A 13,841-nucleotide genomic window follows, 5' to 3' on the forward strand; every position below is an offset into this window, starting at 1 on the left:
GAAAATCAACCTAAGGTTACATTATTCTTTTTAGTGATTTGGTTCTTAGAATAAAGGTAGATAACTCTTGTTATCATTTTAGATAAAACTTTACTGAAACAACACTGTTGATGTGGTATGATTGCCAATGAGATAACTATCCACAAGATACCAAATGATGTGGATATAAGTAACTATATATATATATAATAGGTCACAGTGCAGCCTAAAACAATAAATAATGCTGCATAAGGGAGTAAGAATGGAAAGAAAATGTGTGTGGCAAAGGAACTTTTTGTGTTGATCAAAACCTTATTTGACAAGAAAGAAATTACTCTTTTTATTTATGGAAAAAAAAAAAAAAATGGATGTGTTTAAATCTGGTTCCAGTGCCTATGAAATGTTTCAAAATTTCCTACACTGTTAACAACTTCACAGGCCCAGTTTTGAAGCATTCTGTCAGCATTTATGCGTATGCACATATCAAGATTTGCCCTCTAGGACCTTGTTATGAGATGCAAGTAAATTTTAATCTGTATGTCTCTGTTTAGGAAATAATTTCTAAATTTAAAATGTAAACCTGTGGTAAAATTTAATTTTCTTGTATTTTTAGAGATGCTATGATAGTGCCATTGATTAACTGCGGAACCAGTATTTTTGCCGGACTAGTAATTTTCTCCATTCTTGGATTCATGGCTCATGAGACGGGTGACAGGATTGAAGATGTTGTTACACAAGGTAAAAATATGTATTAACTTAACATGTCCTGATAGTTCTTGTATCAATAAACACCAAGAGAAGAGGCTTTGTTGATTCAACTTTTTTCAGAATACCTTTATTGTAACATGTCCTATGATAATTGTCAAAATCAATTGATTTTTTGCACATTATCTGGACATTAGATTAACTTCATTATTATTTAAGGAAACAAATTATGGAGACAAATTATGGACGTTAGTAAATCAGTGTCTACTTTGAAAAAAAAATGTATCAATGTTTTTGAAGTCAGTATTTATTTATTATCTTTCAGGACCAGGTCTTGTGTTCGTAGCTTACCCAGAAGCTGTAGCTAAGTTACCCATTTCTCCATTGTGGGCAGTACTTTTCTTCTTGATGTTACTGACCATTGGACTGGACAGCCAGGTAGCTTGATTTTCTGTCATTGAGGATAAGAATTCTGATATAAGTTGTACACCAAATCACAGTCATTATTATCTAAGGAATTGTCACACCCTGCTAGATGCTGTCAAGGAAATTATTTTTTTTCCTGTAATTTTTAATCCGCTTTTTTACAAAAAGCTTGATTAATTAGTAACCTTTAACCTATTCCATACCTTAATTGAAAATATAAATAAAATTGAGAATGGAAGTCTGTTTTCCTTTCACTTCATAAAAAGATACTTTTGTTGTTTAAATTTACATTTGATATGAAACTAGGTGCAAATCCATAAATTTTAAAAAGTAAAATCAAAGAAATGATTAAGCATCCGAAATGTTTAGACAAGGGAATTTGATTTCAAACCCTTTTGGAAATGTAGCCAAAAATAGGTGAAAAGTAGTTTTAAAAGTAAAATTAATTTATTAATACTTCTTTGTAATTGTATTTGATTGTCTTTCAAATATGTATGTTAATTTGAGGGGTGGTGTTTTCCAAATACTGTTTTGTCCTTTGTTTATTTTGTGTGGGATATTACAGCATTAAGGAGTGTTCTTTAAACTTACCTTTGCACTTTTCCTTGTGTCTAGCTCATACTTTTAAAATTGCACACAAATTCAAAGAAATTATTTATCATGTTTATAAAGTTTTTAAGTGTTGAAATGCTAATATTTCCTGATTAAATAAAGCAAAGCTGAACATCATGAGTTGACTGATAAGGCCTCCATACTCTAATGAATCATGTGACTTCTAATGTCATGTGACAGCTATTTGGTTTAATGGTAAGTTTTATTGCATTGCAGAAGTTTCAAAACAAAGTAAGATAAATCTTAGATTCAGGCAAATTTGACACTGTTGTTAAATCTCATCATTAAAAAAATAAATTGACATTAATTTTAAGAATTCAAGTTACATAAATTACCATGTTTACAGTGAGAAACAGATGGTAAACTCAACAATTGTTGAAAATTATAATATAGCTAGGCAAAAAGTAGAAATACAGGGGGAAATTTTAATTTTGGTACAATGTTGTAGATGGGTTTTGCACTAAAATCTAAGATTTATATTACTTTTTCCCAAATAAATAGAAAAAAAAAATATAAATCCCTGTCTTCTCCTTATTTTTGTGTACTCAGTTGTCTTGATTTGTTTACCATATTTCAAAAAGTATCTGTGAACTGTTATTTTTTGGTTTCATCTCATAATTGAGATTTATGCACTATTCCATATAAAAGGGATGAAACCAATGAATTCAATTCAAATACTTGACAAAAATAAAAATAAGATAAAAAAGTATTTGTGTTTTCCATTTCAAAATTTGTATGAGATATATCACAAACCTTGTACAACTGATTACTCAAATGTCTTAACCAATCAGAACTGTCCAATCATTTTTGGTTTTTTTTTATTGGTCAACTGATGATGTCAGTTTTGTATGAAGACTGTGATCTGGTGTATTTAGTTAAAAAGTTTTACCGGAATAGATGACACACATATACCTTACTATAGTTACATTTTTAATTTCTTTAGTGAACATTTAGTACTACTTTCTTAACAAAATGTCTTTTATCCTTTAAATATGCAAGTTTTTTTTTTTTTTTTTTTTTTTTTTTAATGTGAAATTAAAAGAAAGTCATGTTAGATATTTCATCAATTTATGTCATAATTTGAATTTTGAGGTTAAGTTAAATTTCAAGACGGATTTTACAAGAAACATAAGATATCCAAGTAATTGTAGTGTAAATGATGACTTCATGTAATGGTATCCTATTATTTTATAGTTTTCTAAAATATCTTGTTTTTTTTTAATAAATTTCTGCAATTTTTATGTCATCTATTCTTGCATCATTTCATTCCATCCTCATAATCATGGAGTTTTTGATAGTTTACAATTTAAAGAAAATTGTATTTTATGGGCAAAATGTTAAAATTATTTATGAAAGGAAAATGGTATTTTTAGGGGAAAGTTTTTGTCTGATCTGCTAAAATTATCGTTCAGACTGGTGCAAAATTTGTATAGTTGTTTCATCTGGTTTAAGATAAACAATACAAAATTAAATGAACGAACTATCAGATCCTCTTCTCATTCACATTTTGTAAAAGTAATTTCATGGTTTAAATGATTTCAAGATTTCCAAAGCAGATATAATCTGCTCCAAACATTCAACAAAGAATAAAAAATCTGAACTTTAACAATATGTTTTAAAATAAATTCTTTAAGGTTGTTCAATATCAATTTTCATTTATCATATTAAATTTGTTTAGAAATGATAAAAAAAAGTAGTGCTTTAGATAATTTTAAAAAATACTAAAAAAATAAAAATTTGACGAATAGATTTGACCATGGGATTACTTGTATTTCACCTTTTTCATCTTGTCTTGGAAGCATCTGTATAACTAGATCTTAACATGTATTTTTGATCTTTATATAATAGATGTATCGACTTCCATCAACGCAATCAGGTAAATGTGAGAAAGTGCAGAGAAAAAGGATAGAGGGTTAACCCAAGTTTAAGACTGAATACTTTTTAGACAACAATTTAAATTATTTGCATCGAAAGCAAAATAAATCTTTTTTGGTTTTGGAGTCAAGTAATGGGTTAAACTAATTGGGTAAAGAGATTGTTTATTATAGGTTCATTGCATATGTTATATGTCAATTTTCATAATGAAACAGTATGGAAATTAGAAATTTTTTTTATATATAAATACAATTTGCACAGTTTTTATGAATCCTTTGGTTAAATTTAGGAAAAAAAGATATTACACTTCTGTAACAGACATTACAGGGATCATAAGAACTTTTAAATGAATATGGTTTTTGTAAATTCGGATGGTTGTGTGAGCAGTGTGTGAAAGTATAAAAACGCGTCCGTGATGGAGACTCTGGAAGTGTGTACAAGGCAGGTTCCAGCGGTAGTCATAGTAAGATGTAAACAAATTAGAGGGGTGTAGGGGGGTCTTTATGGGAGGAGGGAGGATTGGGTTATCTCCCCTTGGGGAAAAGGGTATACAAAACAGAGACCTGTCTATGGTTCATTAGGTGGTTGGGAGTTACCTAGAAGGGATATATGTTCTATTATAGTTTATATTATATGGAAATGCTGGTGCTGATTAACTAGAAAATATACAGGTGAAATGCATAGATATTGTATTTTTCGTACACTAAAATAGATATGCTCAACTCAAAAATGAGGTGAGAACTTTTTAATGGTGTTATTTTTTTTTATCTGTATGTTTTCTAGTTATCATTTACTGATTGCTTTCTTGTTTGTACAGATGCATGCATATTGCCTGGAAGAAATTGGTTATCTGAAAACTGTTAGTTTAAGATTTCTGGAAAATTAATTTGCATTTAAAATGTACAAACAAGAAAGCAAGGATCAGTGAATTTAATTGAGTATTGTAAAGCTAATAGTCAAAACAAATGACAATTTTGCTCTCACAGACCTGTGGTGTCCAGAAGAAGACAGAATCCTGGGTGCCACAGATGTTTAATAATAGTATGATTATCAACTGTTAATTGTCAAAACAGTATTTTGAACGTAGTTTAGGGGAGTTAATCTGAATTAAGTTTGATCAAATTCTCCAAAAAGTAGTCCAAATAAAAAGTTCGAAAATACTGTTTTGATTGAACATATTTATACAACTTTTATTTAATTGTAGGATATTATTTCAAAGCGCATAAGCACTCATATTTATTGGTTTTGAATTAAATACAACATACTAACATATATAGGAAGATTAAGCATTGTAGTAAAGACATATACCTTGCTTGATTGGCAATGTTTTTATGGTAATTGTCAAAATTTTGTACTATAACAACTGTTTCATGCAAATCTATTAAATTGTATTGTTTCATATCATTAAATATGGGTGCTTCAACATTAAGATATAAATCAACTCACAATCTAAGGTCTTGAAAATGGAAACTCAATATTTTTGAAATATCATATTGAATTATTCTCATTTAAATAATGATATTTGATAAATCTACCAAATATTTTACTTATTATTTTTAATTGAAATGTAATAGTACATGTCTTATTGTGGGTTGATACATTGAAGCTGGGAAATTATTTTAAAAATTAAATTAGGAAAAGTTTATAAATTTTCCCTTAAAGTTATAATTATTTTATTATATCAAGTCAATTATTAAAGTAAGTGCTCAATTTTCCCAGCTTATAAAGTTAAATTAAGAAATTGACAAAAAAAATTTTCTTGTGCTTATGCTTTACTTTTATTTTTATTTTAGTTCGGAATGTTTGAAACTATGACCAGTGCATTCATTGATGAATTCCCAGAATATTTAAGAAATAGAAAAGTTCTGTTTACAGCTGGCATGTGTTTTGTTGAATTCTTGCTTGGACTACCCTGTATTTTTGAGGTAAGGATTGTCTGCACATTTTAGTAATAGGTGTATTTGAGGTCAGGTATAGGAGAAAAGAGTGTCTCAGGCAAATACATCAGGCACTTTTGCCTATCTTTTTATGCACTCCCAACAAGAGTATGGGGACATTATATTGTTTAATCTTAATAGCAAAGTCATTTCGCCATCAAAATCGGTTAAACAGAGACAATGTGTGATTTTTCAAAGTGATCAAGGAATAATGCTGTTGATAATTAAATGAAATGATTACACCAACTTTGTACCTTCTTGTAATCAACTTTCAAACCAATTTAAATAATGAACCGAGCGATTGTTTGAGTTATCATTTTATGATGATTTGCATCATGAAGACATTGTGTAACTACTCTGCTGATATGTTTTATTTTCATTTATTTTGAACTAACCAGTTGTACAATTGGGTCAGTTTAGGGCTGGGAATTACTGGGGGTTGCCTGCATGGATTTCTTGCTATTCTTTTATTTAAAATTGAAGTATAAAAAATAAAAATGGCTATTGATGATTGCAAGTAAACATATACCATGTGATCAGCTGCTTGTTTTGTTTCTTTGATAATTTATTGGTTTAATATTTTGAACAGGGAGGAATCTACTGGCTACAGATCATGGACTGGTACTGTTCCACTTTCTCTCTTATGCTGTTATCTTTAACTGAATGTGTGGTTATCGGATGGATTTATGGTAAGTCAACAAAAATGGAAAAATAAATTTTTTCATTGGACAAAAATGACCATTTGCATTTTATGCTAAACATTACTATGAGAAGCAGAAAAATGATTCTGATAGCTTTTTACAAGATGCAGATTACTATCAAAATGGAATTTCATTGTATTTGATATTCAATATAACTGTAACTGACTGTTTTGTTTTTTCTTCTAATTTGCATAGTAACAGAAAAAAAATCGAAAAAAGATAATGCTTTTTTATTTAGACATAGAACCTGTGTGCACTTTAAATATAAGGGAGCTGTAATGCGCATGCTTGTTTCTGAGGTACAAACCCATCTGTTATTAAAGCTGACCCTACTCATTAGAATGAAAGATAAGCTCAAATAAAACACTTACTTTTTCACAGGTGCTGATAGATTCTATATGGATATTGAGCTGATGATTGGATACAAACCAACGATCTGGTGGAAAATTTGTTGGAAATATATCACTCCAGTAGTTATTGCTGTATGTATGACATACATTTATATATCAATAAAAATAAAGAGAGATGTAGTATGATTGCCAATAAGACAACTCTCCACCAAGACTAAAGGACATAGAAGTTAACAACTATAGATCACTGTACAGCTTTACTTTAAATTATGATTTGAATAAATACTGATACATTTTATTTAAAGAATTTTCATCTTTCATACAAATAACTTATTTATTATCTATTGGACAGGTCTAGATTTTTGTTCAAAGTTTTAGACAAATACAAGAAAATTATTTTTCTAAACTTAGCTAGGCTAAACAAGTGTTGTCTTATAGTATTTGGAGGTGATAGGCGACACACATTGTTCTTAGAAGACAGGTATATATTCTAATTTTAAGGGTTTGACACCCTCTTCATTCTCTCTGACTTCACACATGTACTATACTGTATGTCCAATATCTGACTGAGTTTCTAACCGATAAAGTTAACAAACAACTTGGTAAATCTGTTAGTTAATATATGGAATAATTACCACGAGGAATGTTACTTTTGAACAGACATTTGTGATCTTAGATAGGATAAAAAGTAAATCTCAAAGTGAGGACTGACCCATGAAACTTGTGACCAGCTGACTGTTTACCATGATCCTTTAAACAGCCTATTGTAAGTCAGGACAAAGTAAAAGATAATTATGACTCTAACAATCAATCTTGTTCTAACCTGTCCATTATTTTGATATTCAGTAAGTAATATGTACTAAAGACTTTATAATTGTATGTCATTATAGTTTGTATGGTTGTTCAGTGTTACACAGTTAAAACCAGTTTCCTATGGTGATTACCAGTACCCATCATGGGCCATTGTCTTAGGTTGGGTGCTGGGATTGGTGTCATTGGTACCTATTCCTGTTTGTATGATTATCGCTATCTACAAATCTAACGAAGGAACAATATTACAGGTGAGCAAAATACCATATGTTTAATGTGATATCATTCAACAGACAAAACAGAAGCATGATTTGAAGTACTGTAGATCAGAAATTATTGCGAGGTTTTTATTACTGTGAATAATGCGACTTGGTGATTATCGCAATAATAAGAACTCAAATTCTGATATCTGATACATATATCTGTATGCACATTTTCCTGAAATTGCAATATTAATCTCACATTTTTGTCCATTCTTCAAAAATCGCAATACTAAATGCAAGCAATAATTTCTGAATTTACAGTAAATTTGATAAAATGTAACATAAATGGCTTTTTATGTCCCAGCCTACGAGAGGGGCATTGTGTTTTATGGTCTGTCTGTTCCATATCATGTTAAAGTTTTGGTTTAAGGTAGGTTAAAGTTTTGGTTTGAAGTACTTTGTGGTTACATCAACTCAATACTTAGTACACCTGTTCATTATGTAGTGAACTGTTTAATATATATGCCAAATTAGGGTTTTGACCCAGATTTCACAGTTCACTGACCATGGAAATGTGTTAGTGTGAGCATGGTGTGACCTATCAACAAGTTTTTGGTTAGTATTTGTTAAAGTCTGATGGCAGCAACACAGTATGAACAAATTTTCATAAATTTCATCAAAACAATTTTTATGCCCCCGCTGTAGCGGAGGGGGCATTAAGTTTTAACCTTGTCCGTCTGTACGTACGTCCCAAAATTTGTTTCCTTTCTCTTATTTGAGTTTGCCTCAACCAAATGTTATGAAACTTATACACAATGCTTATTACCACAAAACACAGATCTAACTTTGAATTTTGTGGTGTCACTTTAACCGTTCTAGAGTTATGCCCCTTTATAAATGGAAAAATTGCAAAATTTTTAGTTTCCGTTCTCTAACTTGAGTTTGCCTCAACCAAATGTTATGAAACTTATACACAATGCTTATTACTACTAAATACAGATCAAGTTTGAATTTTGGTAGCAATACTCTAACAATTCTAGAGTTATGCCCCTTTATAAATGGAAAAATTGCAAAAAATTTAGTTTCTGTTCTCTAACTTAAGTTTGCCTCAACCAAATAATATGAAACTTATTCACAATGCTTATTACCATTAAACACAGATCAAGTTTGAATTTTGGTGGCGTCACTTAAATGGTTCTAGAGTTATGCGCCTTTATAATGGAAAAATTGCTAAATTTTTAGTTTCCGTTCTCTTACTAAGTTTGCCTCAACCAAATGTTATGAAACTTATACACAATGCTTACTACCACAAAATACAGATCAAGTTTGAATTTTGGTGGCGTTTCTCAAACTGTTCTAGAGTTATGCCCCTTTATAAATGGAAAAATTGCAAAATTTTTCGTTTCCATTCTCTAACTTAAGTTTGTCTCAACCAAATATTATGAGACTTACACACAATGCTTATTACCATTAAACTCAAATCAAGTTATAATTTGGGTAGTGTCACTTTTACTGTTCTTCAGTTATGTCCCTTTATAACTATGATATGCAAGAGGGGGCGTCATCTGGGCCACGTGTGGACACAATCCACATTTATTTATTCAGCTTTTCACACAGATGCATAGACAAATATACTACATGTATTTGTATATTATTAACATATTTAAAATCTTCATTTAAACTTGAATAATTTTCCAATTCATTACGTAATCAATGATTATCAATATATGACTATAAGTACTATATTTAATTTGATTTTTCAGAGAGTTCAAAAGTTGTTGAAGCCCGACAAGTCATGGGGACCAGCAGTAGAGAAATACAGATCAGAATATGAAGCTTCAAAAGAGTCCAGTTCATCTACAGGACCTATATGTATATCTTATAGAACTGATATTGTTAGCATATCAGATGTTAAAAAGCAACCTGAAGGACAAAATTTTGTTCTATGATGTGTAAATCAATAGATAAACATTTTATGATTGTTTGTGATTATTCCATCATTTTCACCTTTGTATGTTGATTAGATCTTGATAAGTTATGCTTGTGCTATCTGATAAAAGAGTTGCACATTTGCACTATTTGAAAACACAATTACACATGTGCACTAACTGATAACAGTTACATATGTTGTCTCTGCTGGACAATGTACACATGTGCTGTCAGAGACTACGCAGGATATCAGAGTTGTGCTTTCAGTATAGTTAAAAGGTCAAGTTTAATGTTAACAAAAAAGAATAAGGACACTGTGTTCAAATATGTTGACAGAATGGACATGAACAGATACTATTTGAAATCACAATTATTAGATCTGTAAAACATCTGTATGTATGTAAAAAAGTTAAAATGCATGCATAACATGGTATCAGTTTTGATGTGGGATCATAACATGGTATCAGTTTTGATGTGGGATCAAACTTATCTACCAATGTCCATTTATGTGTAGGCCTTTACTTCAGAATGATCAAAGAACAATTTTAGAAAAGTTTAGTTTATTATATTTTATATTTAAAAGATTTACATGTTCAGTTGAGAATGTTATTTAGAATTGTATTTTAATTATTGTAATACAAACTTCATCACATTACAGTCTGTTACCTACATTGTTAAAATAAGTATCTTGAGAATTGGTAAAAAATCCAAGCTATGTTCTTTCATAAAAGATCGTTTAATTTTTTTGGCTTTGTTTTATTTGTTTTAAAATTAGACTCCGAAGTCAGAAAAGTTTCTTTTTATGTGAATGGGGACTGTTTTATTTTCTTTGGAAATGTAAAGCTAATCTTATTCAAACTGTCTATTTTGCAGATTATTCTTTTTATACTAGAGAATTGGAAAGAAACTGTTAGAATTTTTTTATTTTTCTGTTTTGAAACTTTCCTTCACTCGCAATTTACTTTATCTGTTTTGAAACTTTCCTTTACTCTCAATTTACTCTTCTGTTGTTAAAAAATGTAGTAGTTTTTTTTTACATATGATGTCTAACATTTTTTATTTGTATGTCATAATTTCAACAGCAATGAATTTTCCAGCATTAATTGTTTTACGTTTATTTTAATGTAATCAATTGTTTCATTTAACTGGAAAAGGTGATTTTAAAGTGATGTTGAACATTTTACTTTGATCAAATGTAGAATTTTTTTTACAGTGCAGTATTTTATTTTTATTAATTGAATTATTTTAGATCTTTTGTGAGATATCTTATATTTAGAATCTCTATTTTTTTTTAATTCTTACTCAAAGTCAATACTTTAAATATAGAAAATACATCTAAGCCCAAATAACCTTGATGCATAATCTCAATTACATAACTAATTATATCATTGTATTTTATTACTTTGTGTAAACACAATGTCATACAGCAAATTGTGTCTGGTATATATTTTTTTACTAAAAGAAATTCAAACATATCTAAAATTTTGAAACTTTTCAAAATTAAAAAAAGAAAACATTAAGCTTTGATGTTGTCAACCAATTTGAAATATTGTAAATTTTGGAAAGTTAGGCAGTATTATATAAATTTTCTATGAATTGTTGATAATATTGTAATTATTTTACAATAGTTTTATGTTGATCGTAATACTCTTCAAGATTTTTTAATATTTTGTTGTTTTAGATGTTTATGTCTAGAACTGTTTGCTAAGGCCAATGCATTACATGTTTTTTTTTTTTATGGCCCCACAACAAAGTTGTCGGGGCCATATAGTTTTACCCTTATCCGTCATTCCGTCATTCAGCAACAAACCATTATACGCAATTTTTTTCTAAATGCCTTCAGATATTGGGCTGATTTTTGGTATGTGAGTTAACCCTGATGAGTTACAGATCAAGTTTAAGTATCGTTCTACTCTGCAAATTTTTGCCGAAATTACAGGCTTTGGACTTTTATAAATTGTTAAAAATCACAGTTATACAGACTCTTTTCTATACGCCTTCAGATATTGGGCTAATTTTGGTACGTGAGTTAACCATGATGAGTTACAGATCAAGTTTAAGTTTTGTTCTGCTCTGCTAATTTTTGTCGAAATTACAGGCTTTGGACTTTGATAAATTGTTGAAAATCACAGTTATACAGACTCTTTTCTATACGCCTTCAGATTTTGCGCTGATTTTTGATATGTGAGTCTATCTACCATGATGAGTTACAGATCAAGTTTATATTCGTTCCACTATGCTGATTTTCATGTTGTTTCAACACATCTTGTTAGGTCTGCAGTACATCCACTTCCAGTTTGAAATTTAACTACTCATTGATCAAGGAAATTTTTCATCAAACTAGTATTGGTATTGAAAGCTAGATACTATCCATGAATGTTTGTGTCCACATGTGTTGTTGAAATTGCAGATTTTTCACTTTTTGAGACAGGGCCGTTGTTCCGACACATCTAGTTTAAAACTGTTGAATACTCTTGTAATTGTACATTTTTTGTTGATTGTTTGTGTCTCAGTTAGATTTTTTCAAATACTTAAATACTGTGAGATCAAAGTTAGAAAAGTACATATGTTTCAATGAACTTTTTATCCTGCCACTTAAGGTTTGAAAATAATTCTCACGTTGTTACAAAAATCAGGGCAGCAGTAATTTACAAGCTTTGTGTTAATAAGATATATAATTAGTGAATGCAAAAGATTTCTTTTAGTTTTTTGATAGCTGTAAATTCTAATGTGTTAGTTAACCATAAAACCAGAACTTTTTTTGTCTGATAAGTTCAAAAGTTCATATTTAGAGAATCTCCTATTAATGCTATGTAATTTTTATATTAATTTGTTTGTAAAGTGCAAATATTGGATTGGTTTTATTAGTAGCATTCAATATAAACAAATGTCATCAAATGTTTTTGGTCCTTCATTTTAAAGATTTTCATTGCCTGACATTTTTTCTTGTGATGGATAAAAAATAAAAACCGAATTCAAAGTTAGCAAGACATTAAAAACCAAACTGTTTTGAAATTACTTAATTATCATACAGTAGTTTAGCAGGGCAGCATTTACAATCCAAATATAAAAAGTTTAGAGCTGACTTGCAATACTAAAAATCAATTATTTACCTTTTGGTAATTTATTTTCAAAACACAGTAGAATGTCAAATAGAATTTACTCCTTTGTTACGAACCAAAACTGGCCAAATTCAGATATTCAAAGAGTATCATGATAGAGGTAACTCTTGGTAGCATTATTTAAGACCACCATTGAATATGGTTTGTTTTTTTTATTGAATATCAACAGCATGACTATGTCAGACAGTCAGATATCAATAATGCAGATACAAAATTCACTTTAAAAGTTTTTCTTATTGAGAGTGTGCCATGATGTAAAAAAAATATGGTTCTTATTATCTTTTTTTTAAATCCAGCTTTAGTATAGGAATTGAGTTAAAAGATGAAAACAAATATTGATATTTGATAATATCTTGATAAAATTAAGATTTAAGGTAAATCTAATTTATTTCTGATACAATTAAACAACATTTTGTATTGTACAGTAGTTGTCATGAATCGTATGCTTGTTTTACATAAAATCTTATGACTAAAATTAATCAAAAAGTTATTCTGAAATGTTCACTGACTAACAGTATTTTACCCCAAGAAGTTTTTGTGATAAAAAGTTGCTATTTAGTTTTTATGGGGCATGCATATACTAAAAAAGTGCATTGTAAATTCTAGTGCCAGGTTTTGTCAGTTTACTGAAATGAAAAAAGTAATGCACAAATACAATTTAGAATTTACCTGACATTTGCCACCTCAAACAAGTTATAAAGTATTTGACTAGTCACAGGCTATTTATATACTGTAATACATTACCAAATATTTATGTCATTTTAGGTCTGTATTGTTACATAAATAAATAAAATGAATTTTACATTTTCTCTGATTATTATATTTGGAGATGGAATATCATACTGAGAAATAACCAGATGTCAAAGGGACAATTTGCAGTTAAATCCGTTTCCTGAAGTTGAAAGTTCTTCACAAATGAGTTATTTAAAACTGTATAGCTTTAAAATGCTTTGAATGTGCTTTGTCTTTTTTGTGTAAATAATTGGCTGTCTTATTTGAGGAATATTGCACATCCCCTTTTAATAGCTCACCTGGCCCAGAGGGAACCTTATAACTTTGGTTCATTCCAAATTGACATTAGACAATAGTGAATGTAGATTCTCATTTTGATTGGTCTATTGAAAAAAGCCATTTTGTTTAGACTTTGTAATATAGAATTGAGAAGGTGTGGTTTGATTGCCAATGAGACAAC

At 29.5% G+C, this 13,841-nt stretch overlaps 1 protein-coding gene across 1 annotated transcript in view; it reads left to right on the forward strand.

Annotated features, from left to right (window-relative positions):
* Positions 1 to 13,456, forward strand: part of LOC127716063 (sodium- and chloride-dependent glycine transporter 1-like) — a 30,336-nt gene extending 16,880 nt beyond the window's left edge. Inside the window, exons 8-14 of the mRNA XM_052222147.1 lie at positions 593 to 717; positions 1,010 to 1,122; positions 5,391 to 5,522; positions 6,124 to 6,223; positions 6,617 to 6,717; positions 7,476 to 7,646; positions 9,362 to 13,456. Of these exons, the coding sequence (XP_052078107.1) occupies positions 593 to 717; positions 1,010 to 1,122; positions 5,391 to 5,522; positions 6,124 to 6,223; positions 6,617 to 6,717; positions 7,476 to 7,646; positions 9,362 to 9,547 (928 nt within the window). The 3' untranslated portion in view covers positions 9,548 to 13,456. The remainder of the gene's footprint in view (positions 1 to 592; positions 718 to 1,009; positions 1,123 to 5,390; positions 5,523 to 6,123; positions 6,224 to 6,616; positions 6,718 to 7,475; positions 7,647 to 9,361) is intronic.
* The last annotated feature ends 385 nt before the right edge of the window (positions 13,457 to 13,841 follow it).

The sequence above is a fragment of the Mytilus californianus genome, unplaced genomic scaffold (assembly GCF_021869535.1).
Source record: "Mytilus californianus isolate M0D057914Y unplaced genomic scaffold, xbMytCali1.0.p SCAF_9, whole genome shotgun sequence".
Classification (NCBI taxonomy): Eukaryota; Metazoa; Mollusca; class Bivalvia; order Mytilida; family Mytilidae; genus Mytilus; species Mytilus californianus.